The sequence below is a fragment of the Medicago truncatula genome, chromosome 8 (genome assembly GCF_003473485.1).
Source record: "Medicago truncatula cultivar Jemalong A17 chromosome 8, MtrunA17r5.0-ANR, whole genome shotgun sequence".
Taxonomy (NCBI): Eukaryota; Viridiplantae; Streptophyta; class Magnoliopsida; order Fabales; family Fabaceae; genus Medicago; species Medicago truncatula.
The window spans coordinates 45,102,823-45,126,416 of NC_053049.1; the positions used below are offsets into that span (position 1 = coordinate 45,102,823).

The following is a 23,594-nucleotide window of genomic DNA, read 5'->3' on the forward strand; positions in this document are numbered from 1 at the left end:
TTGGCTGTTCTTAATAATATGCTTGAAAATTTATTATTGAAGAAATTAGTGATATTTTTTTGGACCCTTTGTTCTTAATAATGTGTTTCACTAATATTAAAAATATCGACGATATTTATTATCCAAGAAATTGAGATAATTTTCATTACAAAGCAAATTCTATTTTATTTGAAAATGGGGTGCTAAAATTTCAGTCTACTTCACATGTGCTATTTTTCTCTACTTGTAGGATATTTTATATAGAGTATTTAATTTATTTTCAGATGTTGTCTAAAAAACATTTATTTGGTAATGAAAAGCGAAATAAAAAAACAAAATGAAGAGCTAAAAAACACAACAATGAGCTAAAAAAAATTATAATGTATTATGTAAGGGACCCTTTTTTCATATTATGCCTAAGGCCCGTAAAATGCTAGGAACGGCCCTGGGTGCAGTGAGCATGGAAGAGAACGGGTTTTAAGGAAAGGCTAATAAATTTTGTCAACAAAAAAACAAATAAAAAGCTAATAAATTGGCTCATTAATAGGATTTGGAGAAACGCATAAAATATGGTGCATTAATCACTTCTTATCTGTCCAATCTTGCATAGGTTAGAAAGACCCTATATATATATATATATATATATATATATATATATATATATATGATCCATTTTTGAATTATTTTATATTGAATTTTGTATCTTCAATCTTTGATAAAATAATAATTTAATTATGTACAATTATGTAAAAACAAAGACTTCACATATACAAGTTATCCAAGTGCATGTTTGTTTTTAGGGAGCTTCTATGATACACCTTAAAAATTTATAAATTATAAATTAATGATCATTTTATGAAATAAGTTGTTATTTGTCATTATTTATATTTTAAAAAACACCATCTCATGAGAAAAAAACACCATTTCATTGTTTATATTCTTCATTATGAGCAATAAAAATTAAAAAAAAAAAAAATTATTTCATCGACGCTTTTGGTAAATAAGATTTAATTATTATAATTGTCAATGATAGAAAATAATTATTTTTTCTTCAAAATACAATCAATTTATTTATTAATTTAATGTTTGGTGTACCGGTACACTCAAAATATTGAATGTACCATAGAATTGACCTTGTTTTTAAGCACCAATCAAAAACAAAGAAAAAGTAAATTACAAAGACCGATAAAAAGAAACTAAAAACTTTTTTTACGAGACAATTCATAGAATCAACTCACCGTTCAAAAAATAGATAGTGACCAACCTTTGTATTTGACAGAAACCATTTTCAATATTGGATTTTAATGAGCTTGATGGTTCGACAACCGATTCTTAAAATATTATTTGACAATTTCTTAATGTCCGGATCGCCCAAATAACTGAATGCCAAATTAAAGTTAAGACATTTCCCCCTTTACCTTTCACCCCCAAAAGAAACAAATCCCCTAAATAAAGTATGTAAACCCTTTGCCAAATCCATTATCACTCCTCATACCAGATAGAAAAGGAGAATTCACATATTGAGAATTAATGGGGTATTCTAGTGCATGTTTACATGTTCGGGTTTTAGATTGTATTGTGTAATTTAATTGAAAACATCAAGCGCTGGGATTATAATAATAATTATTCAGAAAAGTAAATGGAGTAACATGGTGGCAATTGAATTTTTTTTTTTTTTTTTGAGAGAGCAATTGAAATTTTTTAAAATGGTATACAATCATACATACATTCCTCAAGAGAAAAACAAATTTCTTTAGAACACCAAAAATATTCACAATCAAAGAATTAAGATAATCTTACAAGATTTTCTAACAAACCCTTGTCTGTGTCTAATTTTTTTTATCTTATCACACACTCAAACGATGAAGATAACATTCAAAGATGATACTTGCAATGCAGATATATTCCTGTCAACTTAGGGAAACGTGATTTCTACAATGGTTGATTGCTGTATAACTTTCGCACCTGCATTATACAAATTCTAAATATACATACAACAAATATACAGTTTATGCACTTGCTTGCAGTTTGTGGCACCATTAAACTTTTCTTCCAAGCACTATCTAATCAATAGTGCAAAGTATCAGGACTATGTGATGCTGCTGTAGGTATCCTTGTTGTCGTGGTGAATTTATAAACTAGTGGGAAGTGATGCTTCCAAAGAAAATACACTCTTGAAAAATTCATAAGAAGCAAAGAACAATGATCCTTGAGACATGTACATAATCAACCTCGGAGTCAACCCCCTGAAGTCATACATAATAAACAAATTCAAAAACAAAAGTCATCGAGCAAATTGTATCTGAATCAAGCTCTCGAGACAGGATTCAAAAAGAGGCTCTTGTTTTTCTCATATAAGATATTTTCTTCTGATCTAAATGATAATGGTCGGACTCAGAAAATAGTACCTGTATAAGCCCTTCAAACCTTCAGTCTTGCTGATTTTGTAAAGCGCATGAGGCACACTATCATATTGATTTCTTGATCCAGGAATCTGCAGTACTCGCTTTCATCAGAAGCATAAAGAATAAAATAATTTGGAAATAAATACGTCATACTTTATAAGGAACAGTCTCAGAAACCACTTTAATAGTTGGCATCCTCACTGTTCACTAGTAGTAAAAAAAAAATACATAATTGAAGGACTAGTTAATCACAGACCTGTGTCTGTAATCTTGTCTTGATCACATCAAACGGAGTTGTGAATAAAGCAGCAGTAGTGCCAGCTAATCCTCCACACACTAACTACAGAAATTAGTAAAATCATCTTAGTTTAAATCCATTGTGGTGAGAGTAAAATGATAGTTCACAAGCATCAAGAAATAAGCACCAACTCACAGTCTGAAATGTGTGGGACTGAATACTAGAAGATGGCATCGCTTGCTTCAAGCTTTCATATGTGTAAAACTACAGCGGGTCACAAACAACAATCACAAATAAAAACAAGGGTCTAAGTTGGAAACCAATATGGAAAATATTAAATATTTAGCATGACGGACTATTCAGCAAACACTACCAATTCTATGACAGAAAAACCTACTGGTGTTCAGCTACTTCAACAAGAACATGTATTGAATGTTAAAAACACCTACTAACCTTGATCATTGAATGTGGGATATTTCGGCACAGTACAGCTATCCAACCTGCATATAGCGAGGAAAGACCACCATTTCTAATAATTCCAACCAATACATCCCTGCACGGAGGACAGGTTTTTCCATAACGATGCATGTCAAAGTAAAATAAATACAACAGGGTTTGCACAGGAAAACATCTAGTGGAAGTTGGAAACCACGAGCTTACACAGACATAATAAGGTTATTTGCCATGGTGTAACTATCTAAGACTACCAAACCCATACAGAAAATTTACTAGATCTTCACAACAGGTGAACAGAGCTTACAACAATGGAATACAAATACGGTCGATCCGAAGAACTGTGCATACCAGCAGTTGCGATAATGAGATCCAACTTGCATCTGCTGCTTTATACGCTCGCTAGGAGTAAAGATGAAAGATGTGGCAATGCTTGCACAACCACCTCCCACACAATGGGCAAAAGAATAATACTCCTGCACGAAAAGATGGTTGAAATCTGATTATGCTGATAAGCATTGAAGTTATGGTAAGATCCAGGCTAATCCTAGATATCTATAGCTAATGGTACCATGTTGACAGTGATATTTAACTTGCATAGTTTCTCACAGAGATGATTCCACATAAAAATAAGTAAAATGGGAAAAAGGCAAACGCATGACAGCAAGGATAACTGCCTTCAAATGACTTCATTTACAAATTAAATATAGAGAAAGACAAGTTACCTTTGGAAGATAAGGAAGCAAAGCTGCTTTAACTGATTCATACGTGTAAGTGTAAACTGCAGAAATTGGAGCTGAACATGCAATGTTTGTCGTAATTCCACGATATAGTCCGGGAAAACCTGAAATCAATCCACAAATCAATTTAGAAACTATCTAGTGGAAAATTTAATTCTAAAGGAAAAGTAATTTAAATAAAACAGGACAAATAAGTTCCACAAATATCTAGCAAGAAATCGATTTCTCTTAAAAATCAAACCTCTATCAGAAACAATTGATTTGCCAATGTAAAAGATGGACTTCTGCTCTGCACGACATGATTGAGTAACTGTCTTGATTGTGTCAACAGGATGCAAACAACAGCTGACACATATTCCAGCCAATGCCCCGGAAAAAGCATGTTCTTGCTTGGCTAGGGAATGGGAAGGCTTCTTATTGTTTGCAGAAAAGATCAGAATCTTAGGTTCATTATCACTTCTATCTGACAGATGTCTTCTTTGGATTTCCATTAATTCGTTATCATCATTCTTACATTGGCACTGTACAGAACACGGAGAGTTAACTTCTTCTTTGTTCAGAACTGCATCATTAGATAATGATGGTGGTTCACGTATGGTTACATCAGGATTGCATACATCACTTTCACTAGCCAATGAAGTTATGCTTGTGTCTATTGAAATGCAGTCTTTGACAACCAAAGAACTAGTTTTCAGGTTGTCAGGCTCAGTAAACTTCGCATTGCAGTTTAGCTCACTAGGAACATTTTCCGATCTTAACGAAATTTGTTCCCTCCCAAGTTCCATTTCATTACAATTTGCAGTTGAATTCTCATCACTTGCCTTCAAATATCTCTGGAATAAAGAATGTATATAATCTTGGCTTCCATAAGAAGATTCAAGTATTAACACCTTCAGTGTTACCTTAGGGAAATCCAATTTTTCCTGCACAGTTTGTGAACCTGAAATACTAGCCCTCGGGTTAACAGAAAAGTAATCAGTGTTATTTGAAGTAACCACACCATTTCTTTTGTCATGAATGTAACTCAAAATTCTATCTTTTGGGAATCCTTTATCGGCATTATCTTGGTTCACATTTTCCTTTGGAAGTAATAATGAAAGTGGGCGACTAGCAGAATCCCATAACTGGCGAACTGCAGAGAGGAGCTGAGGCGTGGTCAGTAACTCTGTGAACTTAGGTTGAGAATTTCTATAGCATTGCTTATTCTCATTATTGGAAATAGAAGGCGAAGAATCTACACGAGCAAGATGAACCTTAGAGGATACCCCTCCATGTTGAATCCACGAATATTTGATTGAATGTTGATCGTTTTGAGGTGATTTATTGCATCCAGACATATTCTCAAATATTTTGTGTAGTCTGAGAATGTCTGGACAGAGAAATCAATCCTGAAAATTAAACGGATTGCATTGTGAGTTGCAAAGTAATTAAGTAAGAGTAGAGAGTGGTTTGAGTAATTGTATTATTCTACTACTACTACAAATGTTAGTAATTAAAAATAGAAAACAAAGTCTAGCTCTAAAATTCTTAGTCTTGCACTGTTGACTAACCAATTCAGAGTTTTAGACTGTTCAAATTAATGCTCCAAATAAAATAATTTAATAAAAATGAGATTGTTAATGAAGCATGTGTCTATGAAACTAGAGAGAGGGGGAGGATACCAACCACTGTTAAAAATTTCTCATTTGTGTGACAAAGTAGAAGAAATGAAGAGAATGGAACCCCAATTAAATTTTGGCACATTAGAGCTCGGTGAATGAGGTTTTCTGCAGCAAAAAAAAAAAAAAAAAAAAAAAAGCACGGAATGACACATTGAATTGAATATATCCAAAATAAAAAGATGACGAGTAATATGAAATATAAGCAACCTTGAAGTTGAAAAGAGTGAGAGTTGAAGAGAAGCTCTGAAAATCATCATCGTGTTTTTGTTTTGTTTTGGATTGGATTGGATTGGGGGGAAGAGAAGCAACCTTGGGAGGAGGGTTTTACTGAATCAATGAATACCACCTACACGGTAATTATCAAAAACAAAAACAAAAACAAAAATAAAATTAAAAATGTCTGAGCCCGGGTTCGAACCGGGGACCTCTAGTGTGTGAGACTAGCGTGATAACCGACTACACCACCCAGACAACTTGTGATGAGTTTCTCTTCAGAAGTTATATAATCTCATTTTTATTGTTTTTGTCCAGACTGATCTAAAACAACAGAACCTTTCTTCTCTTCTCAAAATTCTTTTTCATATATTGGAAAGAGGACTTTTTTTTTTTTTTTTAATTAATTCAAGTGTCATAATGGTCATTTTAGGGTCCGTTTGGTTCAACGAAGGGGAGGGGAGGGGAGGGGTTTTAATGGAGGGGAGGGAAAGGGAGGGAAGGGAAAGGGAGATATTTCAATTAAATATATGTTTGGTTCAAATGATGGAAGGGGAGGGGAGGGATTTTAATCAAATATATGTTTGGTTCACGAGGGGAGGGGAGGGATTTTAAAACTAAATTACTGTTTTGTCCCTATAATATTAAAATAGTATCACAATTTTTAAATTATTCACTGCATAAAAAATTAAACATAAAAACTCAGTAACCGAAAACTCCATAAATAATCATACACAAAACTTCTGACAAGATATTGGGTATTCATAAATATTAGAGCACTGACTTATAAAATAATGTAGGAAAATATAAAAATATTTATAAAAAAATTATTGTTAGAACTGATTTATAAAATATATTTATAAAAAATCCAGCACAAAATTTGTTGATAAAGTTTTAATATATAATACTATTAAAAAAATATTAAATAAAAAAAATGAGAACAACGTTAGTAAAAAAAACTTCTCGTAAAAAAAATATATTAGAAGAGAAGAATATGTGGTTCTACTTAAAAAAAAAAAAAAAGAAGAAGAAAAGGATGAGATAGGCACAATAAGAAAAAAATGGTAATAAGCAATATATTGAAAACACTAAATTTTTAATAAGGACGATTTTGTTATTTAAAAATAAATATGAAGATAATTATGTCAACGTAATTAAAATTGCATTAACTCATTTATCTTTCCATCCCCTCCCCTCCAAAAAACTCTAATTTGAGGGGGAGCAATAAATGAGCTTTTGAGGAATTTTGCTCACCTTCCTCTCCCTCCCATCCCCTTCTAAAAATTAAACCAAACACAACAAATTTAAAATATTTTCTTCCCTCCCCTCCCCTCCCCATCAAAACCCCCGAACCAAACGGATAGTACCTCAAGATTAATTAGCTCTCCTCAAGTGTTTAACGGCATCGTAAATTAATCATAATTACATTATCAAGCATCAGTTAATTTTCCTATTCTGCAATTAATAATTAATTTCTGAGACCAAATTTGTACCCAAGATCTCTATGAACTAGGAAAGCTGGGGTAAATTACAAAATAATACTTTTAACTCAAACTAATTGATTGATCCCAATTCAATTCAAGATTGTGATTTTTTAATGTGTTTTTTTACTTTATACATAGGTAGAAAGGTTTATACCATCCACAATGGTGGGTGTTTCACCTATTTAATATTACATTAAATAGACATCATGTTGTGCCTATAGAGGAGGGTGTGGCTATGGAAGCACCCTCTCTCTCTCTTCATTTTTTGGGTCTCATTTAATAAATCTTAATAAAATAAAATTGTTGAAATGTAATGATATAAAATTATTTGTGGAACCTATTTAATAATTTCTTTTGAGGTGCTAGGATGGAAAAAAAAATTGATGCTTATTAAGTATATTACCGTAAAATGGGTGATGTGGACATAAGGAACCCATTTAAACACCAAATTTAGGTGCTATGTTGTGGATGACTGTTAGAGGGAGAAATAGGAGAATAAAACTTTCAATTTTGGACTCAAGAGAATTATATAATACAGGATATAATTCTAGTCTTGAAATATAACACTGTTATTATTTTATTTCAATTAAGATAAATACGTGATATGTCTTTCTAATCTTGAACTTTTTTTTTAATTTAAATCAGTATTTGAATTTTTTTTGTTAAATACTCCATTTAAAAAAATAATAAATTTTAATCTCATCACAGGCTAAAATTGCATGATTTTTTTTTTTTTAAATTCATAAAAACATTGTACTTTGCATTGATTGGGACATACGTTGTGTATTAATAATACAGTATCATGCACAACAAATTTCCACCACTAAATAAACAACTTCATCTGATTTGATTCTACATCCCCTCCAATATTTCCCCATCTTCCTCTCAACTACTCCCACCCTCAAACACAGCTTGCACTGCAATTTTGTGCAGAAAAATTTCTAAGGATGAACCACCCTTTTCGAAAGAGGTCACAAGGAAACGGTGGCTGGAATCCTTCTCCAACTCCTCATAGCATCATAAATCACTGTGCAACATGCAATATCTTTTTCAAAAAGAAAATTTACCCTCCATTCATTAATATCCTAAAAGTTTCAAATGTTAGGTTTGAATGTTAGATCAATTGTGGCATTTCTTCCTTCAGCTACGCTGAAAACATACTGAAAGGAAAGTTATAAATACAACGGATTCAGTGATCAGTAACAAGACCTTGAAACTTACATACAAACTAACTTACAAAGCTAGAGTTTGCAATTGCCTCATTCAATAATAACACATTGAAGCTGAAATCAGCTATAACTCTTGAGCCTTGAGTACAGTATAATAAATATATTTAGCACCTAACGTGAATTAAAAGTTCCTATAGGCTATCTCTACAAACACTCTACAACATCCATGTGGAATCCTAACTATTGCCATCGTTTAGAAGGCCTCGCTGAAGAAGAACTACCGGCTGGGGTTTTTTTAACACCTGCATGTAAGACAAGAAATGAGAAGCAGAACAACCAAGGGAGGCACAAAATAGATATTTAATTTGGAGGCATAACAGAATAAAAGGGATAATTGAATATACGTACTTGACGAAACCTTCGAGGTGCTTCTGTTCAATGATAACCTTGAAGTTCTTGTCTGCAGTTTTGGCTGGACTTGCGGAGCTTTGGGAATTCTTGATGGCATAATGGGCCTGCAGCCAATGAAACAAAAAGCTATATCAGGTCTGATTTCAATGATGGCTTGGTAAAAACCCTACACAAAAAACAAGGGTTTGACATGCAAGAGAATACATTGTACCCCCAGCAATACATACCATAATATGCTAGAATAAATACAATATGGCCTTGAAAAAAAATTATTTCAAAGGAAGAACTCACTTTTCCATGCTCTGAGCATGAAGGCTGTCGAATGTCATATCCTTAACTGGTGTGGATTCAGCTGTCTTCTCGGGATCAGGGAAAAGAGTATACTCTACAATACTGCTGATTGAACCATCAGTTTCTGTTCCCATTGAAAGCCCACCATCAGATATATCACTTAATCTCTCCTCGGAATCTGCATCTCCAAATCTTAAGAGTTCAATGTCGTCATTAAAATTTTGATCGACGTCTTCTCGAGGTAATTTCAACTGAAGGAAACTGGACTTGTTCCTGAAATCATCCAGTGATTGATGAGAACCAGCTTCTGAATGCTTATCACTGTACTCTGAGCCGTTATCCGTGTCAAAAGCAGCTTTTTCATTGACTCCCAGGCTCCTTGCTCCAGTAAGTCTTGTGCTTTTGCGGGGAGTCCCTACGGAATGTCTCCTTGGAGATGATGACGCATGTCTTAGTGATGGAGATAAAGGTTTTGCACCGTTATGATTGGCCTTGAGCAACTGCAGCCGCTCAATCTCTTCATCCTTCCTTGCCATGGCATCCTTGAGAAATGACATCTGCAAGAATAAACTAGTCAGTATGCACTAGTAAGGCCCTGTTTGGATAAACAGCTTATTTGCAGCTTATAGCACAAGCGCTTATCTTGATAAGCAATTACTTACATAAGCTATTTCTATTAAGAAAATGATGAAATAAACTTAAATTGATTTTCTATATGTTAATAAGCTGTTTTCACAATCTATCTTTGAGAAAAGCTTATGAAAAATGTCATAAGTTGTTTTCAAATGTTCTCCCAAACAGCCTCGCAAAACATATACCAGTAGATAAGCCCAAATAAGCCAATCTAAACGGGCCCTAAATAATACAGAATTACCGGTTTAAGCCAACTGTTTTCATTTCACAGGTATCATGCATAAACTAGGCCAAAACATTCTACTGACTACTACAAGGTGATAACAATTCAATTTTTTCCCACTCCCACCCCAAGTGGAATTGGCTGCATGGATCAAACAACTGCCATGATGTCTTGTAATGAATTATATCTAAAGATTGGACTATCCTCCATTCTATCTACCCTCCTTACCAGTGCTTCTGTGGATCTTCTGCACACAATCTCAAGCCACGCAAGACGAGATTCTATCATATTTTCTACAACAGGAGACACCTCTGGTTTTTCTCTCATGGTATCATTGATAATCCTATCTTGTCGTGTATGGCAATTCATCTATAGTAGCATTCTCATATTAGCAACATTAATCTTTCTAAATTTGAGTGGTATTTTTTTTACAAATTAACTGCTGGTTAGAGGATAATGCAAGTCTGATTAATTTACGATGCAACTGAAACAAATTGTATGTTAACACTGTTTCCTGCGGTTAAGCCAGAATCACCTCTGTCAGCTTCCCAAGCAGTAAACGAACTCAGTAAATGGAAAGATTATAACTTTTTCTAGTTTTATTTCCCCAGCAAAACTTACTGATCTGAACAATCTAACAAAGTGCAATTGGATTTAGTGTTTCATAAACTATATGTATGCAACAAACTTCCCAATCAAAAGAAGGTGCATGTTTGAATTCAGCACTTCATGACCCATACGTGCACCAGACCAGATGCATTATATATGAAAAATGCAACAAAAAAATAATAATAACCTGCTCCATTAGTTCTCTCACATCCCTTCCCTCTTTGTTGCTACGAGCAGCGCCTAACTCAACACCAGAAACCCTTTCAGCAAACTTCAAAGTGCTTATAGTTTCAGAGTATGAAGCAACATCAGGATTAAGCTGTACAAACATAAGGGTTTTTGCTTGACCACCTGTAAAGTATGAGTGATAAAGCTACTGCAATTTAGTAAAGCATGACTGCAGTATGCTAAAATCAAAATATGGACTAATGAAACCAAATATAACCGAATGGCAAGTTGTAGCAACAATTACCTAACGAACTCTGAAGAAGTTGAGTCAATTTGCTATTTCTATATGGCACATGTGGGCTCTTTTGAGCCAGAGCAAATATAACATCTCCAAGTGCAGATAGTGATTTGTTTATATGCTGAGCCTCCTTAAGCCTATCTCCGGTAGCTTCAGAGCGATCCACTCTTTCACTTCCCGCAAGATCTACAAGATGCAGACATCCACGCAACAGAGAGTTGGTCTTCACTTCCGTTCCTCGGACATGAATAGAGAGAACACTACCATATGATGATAAAATAAAATTAAGTTGTGTCTGCATAGTTGGAAAATTGACATAGAAGAAAATCTTAAAATGTGAATGTAACCTGTGTGATCTACTACTTCTTTCGTTTAAGGCTGTTGCACTAGTTGCCCGATTCATCATCCCAATGTTCATCAACTCAAGGACATTTTGCATTGAATTCACAGAATGCATACTTGCATCAGGGACAGCCAATCCATTTGGTTGGGTAGTATTCCAAATCCCAAGTGTGTGCAAGTCAAGGAAAAGAAACTTTGTATATTTTACTTTTACAACAACAACAACAACCAAGCCTTTTCCCACTAAATGGGGTCGGCAACATGGATCAAATTAGTATATTTTACTTTTAAACAAAAGTAAATGGATGGTCAAAACTGCAAACACAAGAGCCAAAAAAATAGGCATGAAGCAAATAGATTAACAATATTATATGTCAAGCCTTTAATACATGTGGGTGTATATGCATAGTGGTATGCCAATACATGAATGAAAGTATGAATAAAGAGCTGCTTAACTTAAAATAAAAAGGGAGGCCTGGTGCACAAGGCTGTCACTATTGTTGTGGGGTCTGGGAATAAAAATGGAAAAGGATATCTCTTCTGAGGACCATTGCTTGACAGTAAATCACGAACTTGTTCATTATAAATTTCAACCATTTGAACTCCAACTTCGTAAACAATAGAATTTTTCCTACTCTGGGAGATATGGAAAAGATCATGAAGTGCCCGATAGTTGACTCCCCAGTCTGACTTTGATGATAGGTTAGGTCCACTCTAATAGAAAGACAATTATTAAGTAAACATCTTGAACAATATATCCACTCGTGATGTAAACAAAGTATTAAACATACGAAATGTATACCATGGTGTAAGTCTTTCCGGAGCCAGTTTGACCATAAGCAAATATACAAACATTGAACCCATCAAGAACAGAACGAATTAGTGGTCGAGTGTCCAAGAATACTTCCTCTACAAAGAAAATTTTGATTCATTAGTTGAACATTACTGTCGTTACAACGATCTATAAAATGTAATAATTATAATAATAATAATATGAAAAAGAAAAGAACAAAAATGCAGTACCCTGACTTGTTGCTTGACCAAAAACCTTATTAAATTTAAAAAGCTTGCGGCTTTCTTTTCCTTGTTTAAGAGGATTGCTAATAATTAGTTCTCCATCATCACCAATAAACTCAACTGTTGTATGGTTCTGACTTTGCCCCGAAAGAAATGGTCTAATTCGACAATATACCCTGATATTTCCTATTCATAAATGGTTCAGAACAAAAGGATAAGTAAATCAGGATAGCAAGCAAGGAAAAGGTTCACATTTATCATTAATTACTATAAATAATACGTACCTTTCAAATCTTGAACTTCATTATATAATTTCCTATTTTCTGTTAGAAGAACATGATAATTATCAGCAGCCTCGGCTAGACCTTTGAGCTTGATTCCTACATAAGAAAATCTTGTAAATACATCAAATTCATCATTAAAAAACAATGGATGTTAAATCACGAGAATTTCAAACACTGTATCGTACCGAAGTACTTGTATTCTTCTAAGTAGCTTCTTTTTGTTTTTATCACTTCATCTTTGACAGATTTCATGACAGCTTTCAATTCCTATTAAGAAAGCATCAAACTACATGGTAAATAGCACACCTTAAAAACAAGCAACCATAAAGCAGACAACAAAACATAGAAACAAACCTTGAAAGCTCCAAATTGCTGATTTAAAAAACTTTGATAGGTATGCTCTTTATTCTTCCAATTCAAATATCTGGATTCCGAAAAAGTCTCTAGTTCCTTCACTTGCGTCTTTGCATCAGCAAGCTGGCATTTAAGTTCCCGTATCCTTTTCTCATATTCAGCTTTAGATTCAGAAGCTTGCACTTCTAACTGCAAAACATGTTCTTCATGTGATCTTTTCGCCATTTCCAAATCTTGCTTCAATGCAGAAATTTCAATTTCATTGCGAACTTTGTCTTTCTTTAATTGAGAAAAATCCTGCTCTTCAAGTTTCTTCTTCTCCTCAAATTTAGTTTTTTCAAGCTGCACAGAAAACTGAAGATACAAATTTAGTTAACAGTAATCACATTGAAAGTAAGAAAAACTACCAGTTTTGTAAATTACAAAATCTAAAAATACACTCAACTATATATCAATCAAACCATTTTCAATAAAAATTTATACAATGTTAAAAGGAATGTGATAGGAACTCGAACTCAAAGAAAAGAAACAATTGTATTATTGAATTGAAAATAGATGTATTACAGAAAATAACCCCTGTAACCCCATAGCAAAAGCTCCTAAGGCTTTGTTTGGGAATATAGGGGAAAGTATTAAAATCTTTCATATTTTTTGAAAGTAATTTTTTAGAGAATGATAAATTAATGTTTATGATTAATATATTTTTAATTTTAATAATACTATAACTATATAAATTAAATTTGAAGAATTCATGTAAACCCTCCAAAACCCCTCAAAACCCTCCTCCAATACAATTTTTGAGTTCCCCCAAATGAGGAGGATTTTGTATTATGAATAAAAATGAAGCCCTAAGAGAAGAGACATTTCTCTCTCTGCCTAAACCCTAAGGTTTCTAGCTGAATAATGATCAAAAGATGCTTCCCTCTCTGCCTTCACGTACTCTGATAACAAAATAGATCAAACATGTCACCAATTTCTCACTCACTGCCACATGTGTTTCCCATTTTTCCCTCTAACTAACTTGCCACCTCACCTCTACTATATATTGTGCATCTTTATGGGTCCTACCAGAATGTCTCTTCAACAAACAAGCATTTCATTATATATTAAGGCAATAATCACTCATTTAACATTTGAAGTTGTATAAAATATCGGTAGACCAGCTACATAAAACTAGTTTTGTACCAATGTACTCCTTCTGCTGCATAAGACCCATGCAATAATCACTCATTTAACATTTGAAGTTGTATAAAATATCGGTAGACCAGCTACATAAAACTAGTTTTGTACCAATGTACTCCTTCTGCTGCATAAGACCCATGCAATATGAGTAGCTTCTTATCAATTTAAATTATTTCGTCAAAGTGTTTGTTAGTTATTCACCCAAATTAAGATCATTACTCAAATACGCAACATAAATAAGCCATGACAGCGACAATGCAAATAAAGATCTATATTTGATAATTTCATCCATTAACTTGAACTCAAAGATAGGCATGAGATAGATTTTCACCTTCAACTGCTGAACCCAACCTGTCACAACCTGTAGAAAGTGAAAAGAACTTTTTAAAATTAAATTAGCAGACAATAATAATATAAAACGACAGTAAACATGCCTCTCGATGCACCAACAAAGAAAATACCTCATTCTCTTTAGTTGTCCCAACCGCCATGGTTTCAAGCGCATTTATTTTTGTTTGATACTTTCCCTCACGAGCCTTGAAAATATTGTTTTGCTTCAGATATGCAACACATTAAATTAGTCACTGTTCAATTGAATTTATAAAACAAATACTTTTTGGCAACAAAAAAAACGGCAAAGAATGTTAAACTTACATTTTTCATGCTTTCTGCTTGATTTGAAAAGCGTAACTCAATTACTTGCAGAATTTTCCCCAACAAGCATGCTGCACGTTGAGCCTATAAATATATAAATAAATGGGAAATTGAACAACTGCTCAGTAACACAATTAAATTAAATTTTTCTAGATAGAGCAAAGTAATAACATTGGGCATTGTTTATTGCAAATCCATTTAGTCCACTTACTTGAGGTATATCTCCATTCTTCCTTTCGAAGATATCACTTAGGATCCTATTTACTATGTCAAAAAGAAATTGAGTTGAGACACTCTGCAGAAAAAGATTTAAATAATATATTAGGGTTATAAATGGGATAATGGCAATAACTCAAATTCATATACATATAAAAGTCAAAAGAATTATCTAATGGCAAGAACCGGAACAAAAGGAATATTGATAAGAGACAAACAAATTAAGTACCGTATTACTTACGTCCAAATTGTTTGAAGTTAATAATTCATTAAGTTTTGCATCTGAAATATCCACGCGAAGTCCTTGCTTCAACTTCAACAGTTCATTGGATTTGAATCCAAGATGATCGAGGGAAGCAATTCCATCTGGATAGAGAAAACAAAAGTATAATGTAACAAATAACATAAAAATGTTTGGAATAGAAACAGCAACAACAACTGAGCCTTTGGAACAACAGCAATAACATAAAAATGTTAGGATCAGATACATTGATCACATGGCTTCTTTGGAACAAAATTAAAATTCAGTTAATGAATTGAAATTGTGGTATTATTCAATGGATCTTAATACCTGATTCAACATAACCATCAACAGCGGATTGGAAATTTGAAGCATCCTTGAGACGACTATCAGTTTCTTCAAAGGATGTTAGGACGGGCTGGTCCCACCTCTTCCTGGAACAACCTCGGATATTTTCTCGTGCAGCATTATATACAAAGTGAGCTTTCAGATTCTGAAGGCACTGCAACACGGGCACCATGGATCCCTGCAAAATTTTATAATTAGTACAGATTAACATAGTGCAGTAGAAAAAATGGAATCACAGTGTCATGTTTGGACAGAGCCATTCAATTTATTTTATTATTCAACATTATGCAAGGCCTATGCTTGTATAAAGCTGGGTACTATTTTCACAATCCACAAAAGAAATCCTTATGCAAGGCCTATGCTTGTATAAAGCTGGGTACTATTTTCACAATCCACAAAAGAAATCCAACTGAAGCAAATATTAAGCTCGCAACAATAAAATACTAAACATCTTAATCAAATTATACAGTGGTTCTCCTTCATTGTATGACAAAGGGTGAAACTAAGCATCCATTGCCAATGTACAGACAAATGGGGTATTTATCAAGCCAGCCCTTGAATCAAGGACAGCCAATTACCAAATATAGCAAAAGTCATAACTCAGCATTTTTTTTTCAAATTGCATCGTGCATAAGGAACTTCTTATACCTGCTCCAGGTCTGACAATTCAAATCCCGATAATCCAAGTTCATCCAAGGCCACCAGAAACCTTTCGACGCTCATCGGCTCATTCGAAGAACCACTTCCCTGAAGTTAAAAACGCATTTTTTAGATGAAAGATGACACAAACAATATAATGAAAACAGCTCTAACTTGATTTCAGCTCAATTAATAAACAATGGATGTTAATGTATACATAGCTGCTAGGGGAAAAGAAAAGGCATGGTATATGAGTGTGAGCATATAACACAATAAAATATATTCCTACTACCTCCAGCGAACCAGGAACCAGCTTGTCCAAAATGGTACATAATACGGATCCATCCCTCAAGCATGCCCTTAATTCTTCCTCAGAAATTTCTAGGGGCAGGTTAAAGTTAGGAAGCACAGCATTTATCCATGTTATCAGAGGTGCAAGTCGGCTACCTAAAACCATAAAAAAATCCAGTCAGTGTCGTAGATACGGAATGCAAAATTGCAAATAAATATCTTCAGAGACAGAAGCAAGCTGTTACCTTCTTCTTCAATTTGATTCACACTTCCCTCCTGTTCCCACTGCATGCTCGTTTCGGATACCCTTTTCCCCTTTGATTAACTAATTCTACACTGTTACACCAAGATATAAAATTTCAAAAAAACACGACCTTAATCAGTATCCAAAATCATATACCTAAATCACATCAGCTGCAAAATGAGTATAATAATATGCTACTTTTTAGTAAAATGAACAACTAACAAAAGAGATTAATTACAAATAAGCTATATTAAAGAATATAATAATAATTACAGTGGCATTGTTCGATTAAAAGGTAATATGGTTCAAAGTTGAAAGAATTTTGTCAGAAAATGAAGAAAATCGATATAAGAAAAATAATTAAAAAATATAATGATAGAGTAAATTCGAAATTGCAGCTACATTATAAGCTGGTAATAATAATAATTTACGAAATTGATTAAAAAAAAAAAAAAAGGAGAAAAAGAACGAAAAAGAAAGAGAATGAGGAACAGATCGGAGCAAACCTGGAAGCAATGCGGTGAAGGAAAAGGCGGTGGAGGAGAAGAAACCGATAAAATGTTGAAGAAAATGGAACGGATCGAAGCGAAAATAAAGTGAATTTTGGGTGTAGAGGAAATGGATAACGGAAATTAGGTGCAAGATTTGTTGAGATTGAGAGAGAGAGTGTGCGTTGTTGTTGAAGAGGAAAAGAAAAGCGTTTTTCTTTGTTTGTTACGTACTACTTCGTTTTCAAATTGAAAAAGCGTTCAGGCCAGGCCTGCAATTTTGGAGATAGTAAAGTAAAGGTTGGTCGAATTGGATTTAATTACAAGCCAAATTAGGAAGGAATTTGAATCTTTAATTTTTTAACTCATTCTTTTCTTCCTCTATTTATGTTTAATTTAATTTTTTTAGATAAACGAATGTCAAATAATAATTTAAACTCACACACTTAAAGATTTAAGGATTTAAACTTTGACACGGCATTTTTCCCTAAAAAAAAAATTGATAGGACATTTGACCTAACAATTTTAATATTTTTATGAATTTAAATTGACATTATTATATTTAATTAAATAATTCAGTTGGTGTTCCTTTCATTCAATTTTTACTACAGGTATATTTCTTAAATTTTACTCCTTGTTTCCATTGTCTTTTTCCATTTTTTTGACATTGACTTTTTTGTCTTTCTGCATTGCTCCTTTGAAGTTAGGTGATATCTTTAGATAAATTGAAAGTGTAAAATAGTTTTACACTTTTATCTTGTAAAAATTAATTATATTATCATGTAAATCTATATTATAACTTTTTTTAGAAATAAACCATCAATTTCTTTAGGCTTTGTTTGGAAGTAGTATTTTTCAGATTACATTTCCGCGACCCTTTTCTTAATTATTAACTGGGCCTCAAGTTTTTTAGGGTGGTCCTATCATCCAAAAATTTGAAGGTATATATATGTGTATATTTAGTTATATTTTTAGAGAGGTTGAAAATAACTATGACATTTTGGTTGCTTTTAAATGATACTAGGTATGACATTTTGGTTGCTTTTAAATGATACTAGGTTTGCTTCTGAAATTGATTTTCTTGAAGTTAAAATTTGTAACTTTTAGTTCTAAAAATGAATTTTTACAAACAAATTTATAATGGAAGATGAAGATTTCAAAGGACTCTTGTATGATATGGGAGGATCCTTTCTCATTGTAAACTTTAGTGTATTTGAAATTGTTTTTGATGTATGACTTTGATCTTGATATTGACCTCGAAAGTATTTTGCAATATCTGACGAGATTGGGATTCTAATCCGATCTCAAAATGCACTGCAATCTCATGATTCATGTCTTTGAGCACATAGTCTTTCTGTGTGGAGCCTTTTCAAACTTGGAAAACATGTTAAAAACTTATTGTTTTATCCTTTAGTGCAAGCCTCAAATTTGTTGCCTCTAAGGGTGTGTTTGGATGGAGGGTTTGGGAGAAGAAAGGAGGGGAGGGTTTATATTTCATTTTTTAATTTATAGACACTATGAAATGTTTTTTTTAAAGAGTTAACATATTAACATGATAAGCGATCATATAATACTTCAATCAGACTTAATTTATTTTAAAGAAACATGTTATATAGTCCGTAATTTAAAAAAGAAAAACAAACTCTCTCCTCCCTTCCTCTCCTAACCCTCAATCCAAACACACCCTGAGAATTATAAATAGGTTCCTTATACTTTGAGAAACCGTTGGAACAATGCTATGGAAGTTGTTAACGGTTTAAACCGCATGGCAACTACTGATTTTTCCAATTATTTTTTGTTTTAAATTTTATAATCATAAATAAATAATTTATTTTTTATCTGTTTTTTCACACATTTTTATTAAAAGAAACAAATTTTATCTGTTTTCCATCAACATTTTTACTTTTTACTCCCTAAAAATGTTAAAGATGTTACATGAATTTGTTTTATGATTAAAAAAAGTCTCGTAAACTTATATCAGTTGATAGCGACGCATTGCATAATTTATGCAGAATTTATTCGAATCCAACACCCCATTTCTCCATATTTAATCATTAGCTTCAACGTTAGTAGACCAAAAAAAAAAACTGGGAAAAAAATTAGTCCTGAAGCAGAAAATCTGGAAGTTGCTGGCGACTTTTACTGTGTGTGTGATCGATCGAATTGGTAAAGGAAGTGAAAATGGGAGACACAGTGGAAGAAGAAGAAGAACCCAATTTCTCACAGGATCCTAATCCTAATCCAGAATCAGAAAGAGAAACCCTAATCTTCAATGCTAATAATCAGAGAGAAATATTGAAAGCCATTGAAGTTGTCGAACGCGATTCCTTCGCCATTGCTCAGAGCTTCACTTCTGTTTTCGCTTCTCTCCGCTTGTCCCTCTCTCAATCCACGGACACTTCACTCCATCACATACAATGCTTCACCGATGCCGCCGGTCATCTTCAAGAATCCGGTAGCTGCCAATTCCATTTTTCTCAAATATATCAGAATAGTAATCACGATTTATTCAAATTTATTTATTTATTTATTTGTCGTTTGGTTTCAGTGCTTGATGCAGCAACTAAGGGGAATCGTTATATAAATTCGTGTCTCAAGTAATTTTATTTATTTTTGTCTCTTATTTTATGCTGTTTTGATTTTTTTAATTTTTTTCTCTGAAATTTAAGCAAAATAGATGAAACTTGATGTTAAATGATGCAGATTGAATGAGGAAATGAAGAGCATTGATAGTCTAGCATCCCAATTGTATCCAATCACTTTACTCTTTGAAAATTGCTAAGTTAGTGCATGTTTGGTTTGACTAGTTCATGTTTGGTTATGCGGTAACAAAAATTGATTTTGTAAAAATGATTTTACTTAAAAATGAGTTGAATGTAAAGTTGTTTATGTTTGAATGTATTTAGGTAAAAAAATGAGTTGAATAAAGTCGTTTATGGATGTTGAATGTTTGAATACATTTATGCAACTTGGAAGGCTAAACATTCATCTCATCTACAAATTTTGTTGTGTAGGAAGTGTGAGTTAGAAGTCCCACATTGCTTAGAAAAGTGGAGGTTGAACACTTCATAAGTGAGAGGACCCATAAACCCAATGCCTCAAGGTTTTGGGTTAAGATGTGGTGTCCAACTCACCTGTGTGGTTGCTCTAGGCCCAATGTGGATGATCCCCTAGGCTCCCTCATGTACAACACAAGTTATAAAAATGTTCCTCCATTTTAAAGATATTATTTTGCTAACTAAGTTTATTAGTATATTAGTATTAATATATACTGTATGTCTGAGCTGAACTTGTTTTCTATTCTGCTGAATATTTGATTAAGAACAATTTAGTGTTTTTCATAGTCCTTTGATTAGGAACAATTTAGTGTTTTTCATATTCCTTCTTTGGTCTTAGTTTACAACTGAAATCCTTAACGGTTTGAAGAAAAATTCTGAGAAGGCATGTAGATGTTCTGGATTCGGCTGTTAACAAGCTTCTTCATGTCTCTTGAGTTGACTCATGGGATTCAGTCCTCTACAAGGTTTCTTTCTCTATATCTCATATCAAACTCTTAACTGAAGAAGTTGAATAGTTTATGCATCTCTATATATTTATTGATTTTAGAAAACACATGCACTGTGACTATAAGTCAGTTTTACACTGACATAGAGCAATTATTTTGCCATGTCATCCTACTTTTATAAGTGTATCTTGAAATGGATTGTATGAAGCGATACACTAGTGAACTCTTGCTAGATGCCAATGTAAACCTAATTTACATCAACAGTGTATGTTGCCTTAAACTAATATTTGTTGTTTCATGGATTGTGCTGGGTTAGTGATGTTCAGACAGAGTAACATACTTTTTTCATTATCTAGGCTGTTAATACAAAGGCATAGACCTGGTGTAGCTTAATCATGTTATCAATAAATGCCCGATACAAATTGTTTCATGATTGTTCCCCAAGTTACTACGATCGTTACTAGGTTTTTCCTAGCAGATAGTATGGATTGGTCGAAGTTTCAGAGGTTGATTTATTTCACCTTTATCATGATCGCTGCTCTCAGAGGTGTTGTTGTTAGGCTGAGGCGAGCTTGCCTTTGAAAAGCCCAAGCATGGTCTGATAAAAAAAAAATCAATGTCTATCTGTTATCTGTCAGTCTCATAAGCTTATTTTTAGATCTGAAGACGACCTTTTGTAATTCTGGTTTGCCCTGTTAGCCCACTTGAAAACATATTTCATTTTAACCTCTCTAAAAAAGTAATCTCATATCTTTAAATTGACTAAAAAACTAATAGACCAATGAGATTATGCTCCATTTTTATATATAACACGATGCTTTAGATAATCTAACTTTATATGATATTATTTCAATTATAGTTTATAATAATATATTTGATTTTTTTATTTTAAAGCTTAGTGGTAAAACTCACACGTACGCTAAATGTTGAGATGTAGGAAATTGCGAGTTCGAACTCGCGCTCCCAACATATTAAATCGCCTTGTAGCCTTTAACCATCTGAGTTGTAGCTTATAATAATACTTTTTTCTTTTCTTTAGGGAATATAATAATACATTGCAAAAAATTAATGTAGACCAATATACTTAAATTACTGAAAAAGTTAGCAAATTTATAATTTAATATAATATATAAAATCTAATATAATAATAGTAATAAAAATATTATTCATGTTTACTTAAGTAGGCTGGCCTAATAGGCCTAAAAAACTTTTGTCATGGCATGTACCACGATATTTTTAGCTAAATAGACTTTTCAAAAAGTCTCGTTTTTTTTTTTCCTTAAAAAAATGTCTGGGGTAACATGGATGTAGGCTAGGTCGTAGGTTTATGTTGGTGTGCCTGACCTATTCCCATCTCTATGTACAAGCCACCGTTAGACTTCTTATTATGACAGTTATGGGCAGTTACGAGCAGCTATCACGTCGGTTATGTTAAAATTTAAGAATAAATAGGTAAGTGAAAGGAGAAAGTGACAATGGGATAGTTTTTGAATGATTTTGGGTGGGAGAGACCAAACTCTCAGAATTCTTGGAGGGAGAGACCAAGACTATCAGGTTTCTTGGATAGTAATTGTGTGCCATGTCTCTTTCCTTAGTTTGTGTCTATAATGTGTGTAAATCTGTTTCGGTTGCAAACATTTCTTCCATCAATAAAAGTCAATTTCTAAATTAATTGATATGGTTCGTATTGAAGAAAGTATAGGGATCATCTACAGTCTACTGCACCATGCTATGGTTGTGGAGTATCCGAATCTGTTGCGAAAGCATATACACATCTCTTGGTCCTGGATAGTAATTGTGTACTACATCTCCTTCCTTAGTTTGTGTCTATAATGTGTGTAAATATGTTTCGGTTGTAAACGTTTCTTCCATAAAAAAAAAGTCAACTTCTACAATTAAATTGTATTTTGGTACAGGTTTCTATCAGTCACTTACCCTATGAATATAATGGTTGTTGAGAAGATATAATGGCATCTTGCTGCAAACAATCCATTTTCAAACATTTAATTAATATGATTCTTATCGAAGAAAGTGTAGGGTTCATCTACAGTCCGCTGCACCATGCTGTGATTGTAGAGTGTCCGAATCCGTTGAGAAATCATATACACATCTTGCTGAAAAAGATGGAAAATGCATTCCCTGCCTCCGGTACCATCTCAAACAATTGATAAAATTGGACAGTTGAGATTGATGACCATATAATGTGAGCTGTCCAATTTGTATTTAATGTTTTTAGAATCTTTAGATTAGGTTCCTCCTTGCTCCTTGTCCAAAAAGAGGGGGGTGAGATAACAAAGGGGAAAGGTAAGAAAAGCTAAAAGAAATGAAGATGGGTAACGCATACATTTAAATGTACTAGACATCTTGATCAACTTATCCCGGATGTTTTGTGTGCGTTTTCTTTTTCACCGGCAAATATAAAAAGAGCATTTCTTTTCTCATCCTATGTCTTTCCTCGTGCGTCCTATTTTTTTTCCAAAATTACCCTCGGAGCTTTCCGGATTATATAATCCGGAATGATGTTTTCTTTTGTTAAAGGGTGAAAAATGAGAAACGGGTTTCAAAAAATAGGGCGCGTTACATGATGTTTCCGGATTACATAATCTGAAAACCCCCTAAACACCCTTTATCAAGGTAAAACAGTTCGGATTATATAATCCGAACTGTATCAGCACAAATTCTAAACATGTTTGTAACATGGATAGTCATTTTAGGGACAATATTAATCTTCCTAACTCCCGTAGAAGGGATTTATTACGGGACTCCGCCTCTCAAAATCCAAAATTCCATCGTTTAGACACATTTTTCAATTTT

General features: G+C 33.3%; 3 protein-coding genes and 1 non-coding gene across 7 annotated transcripts; 1 reads left to right on the forward strand and 3 right to left on the reverse strand.

Moving 5' to 3' along the window:
- Nucleotides 1-1,711: 1,711 nt before the first annotated feature.
- LOC11407602 (mitochondrial substrate carrier family protein A) lies at nt 1,712-5,906 on the reverse strand. 2 transcript variants are annotated; one of them, XM_003630456.4, is made up of 10 exons: nt 5,684-5,895; nt 5,481-5,581; nt 4,057-5,203; nt 3,801-3,919; nt 3,427-3,551; nt 3,076-3,175; nt 2,818-2,886; nt 2,641-2,724; nt 2,388-2,473; nt 1,712-2,225 (listed from the first exon to the last, which is right to left on the reverse strand). In XM_003630456.4, the coding sequence occupies exons 3-10, from the start codon at nt 5,150-5,152 to the stop codon at nt 2,111-2,113; spliced, it is 1,794 nt and encodes a 597-aa protein (XP_003630504.1). In that variant the 5' UTR covers nt 5,153-5,203; nt 5,481-5,581; nt 5,684-5,895; the 3' UTR covers nt 1,712-2,110. The 2 variants fall into 2 exon arrangements, 1 of the variants encoding a protein (XP_003630504.1); XR_003007550.2 differs by lacking the exon at nt 1,712-2,225 and having other exon boundaries at nt 2,641-2,720; nt 5,684-5,906.
- On the reverse strand, nt 5,874-5,947 carry TRNAV-CAC (transfer RNA valine (anticodon CAC)). Its single transcript has one exon. It is a non-coding gene; the product is annotated as a tRNA-Val (tRNA).
- Nucleotides 5,948-8,274: 2,327 nt separating this feature from the next.
- LOC11441053 (kinesin-like protein KIN-14J) lies at nt 8,275-17,572 on the reverse strand. The gene is made up of 22 exons (XM_013591581.3): nt 17,294-17,572; nt 16,789-16,879; nt 16,545-16,699; nt 16,262-16,360; nt 15,596-15,791; nt 15,266-15,390; nt 15,020-15,103; nt 14,809-14,892; nt 14,616-14,708; nt 14,486-14,515; nt 12,973-13,326; nt 12,804-12,885; nt 12,619-12,714; nt 12,341-12,520; nt 12,120-12,226; nt 11,853-12,031; nt 11,323-11,487; nt 10,982-11,235; nt 10,697-10,860; nt 9,045-9,601; nt 8,751-8,857; nt 8,275-8,644 (listed from the first exon to the last, which is right to left on the reverse strand). The coding sequence occupies exons 2-22, from the start codon at nt 16,832-16,834 to the stop codon at nt 8,583-8,585; spliced, it is 3,219 nt and encodes a 1,072-aa protein (XP_013447035.1). The 5' UTR covers nt 16,835-16,879; nt 17,294-17,572; the 3' UTR covers nt 8,275-8,582.
- Nucleotides 17,573-19,343: 1,771 nt separating this feature from the next.
- Nucleotides 19,344-22,748, forward strand: LOC25502047 (uncharacterized). Of its 3 annotated transcripts, none has more exons than XM_039829430.1 (5): nt 19,344-19,730; nt 19,824-19,872; nt 19,979-20,023; nt 20,702-20,798; nt 22,474-22,748. In XM_039829430.1, exons 1-4 carry the CDS (start codon nt 19,457-19,459, stop codon nt 20,766-20,768), a joined length of 435 nt encoding a protein of 144 aa, XP_039685364.1. In that variant the 5' UTR covers nt 19,344-19,456; the 3' UTR covers nt 20,769-20,798; nt 22,474-22,748. The 3 variants fall into 3 exon arrangements, with proteins under 3 accessions (XP_039685364.1, XP_024627488.1, XP_013447036.1); XM_024771720.2 differs by lacking the exon at nt 22,474-22,748 and adding an exon at nt 21,137-21,403; XM_013591582.3 differs by lacking the exon at nt 22,474-22,748 and having other exon boundaries at nt 20,702-21,105.
- Nucleotides 22,749-23,594: the final 846 nt, after the last annotated feature.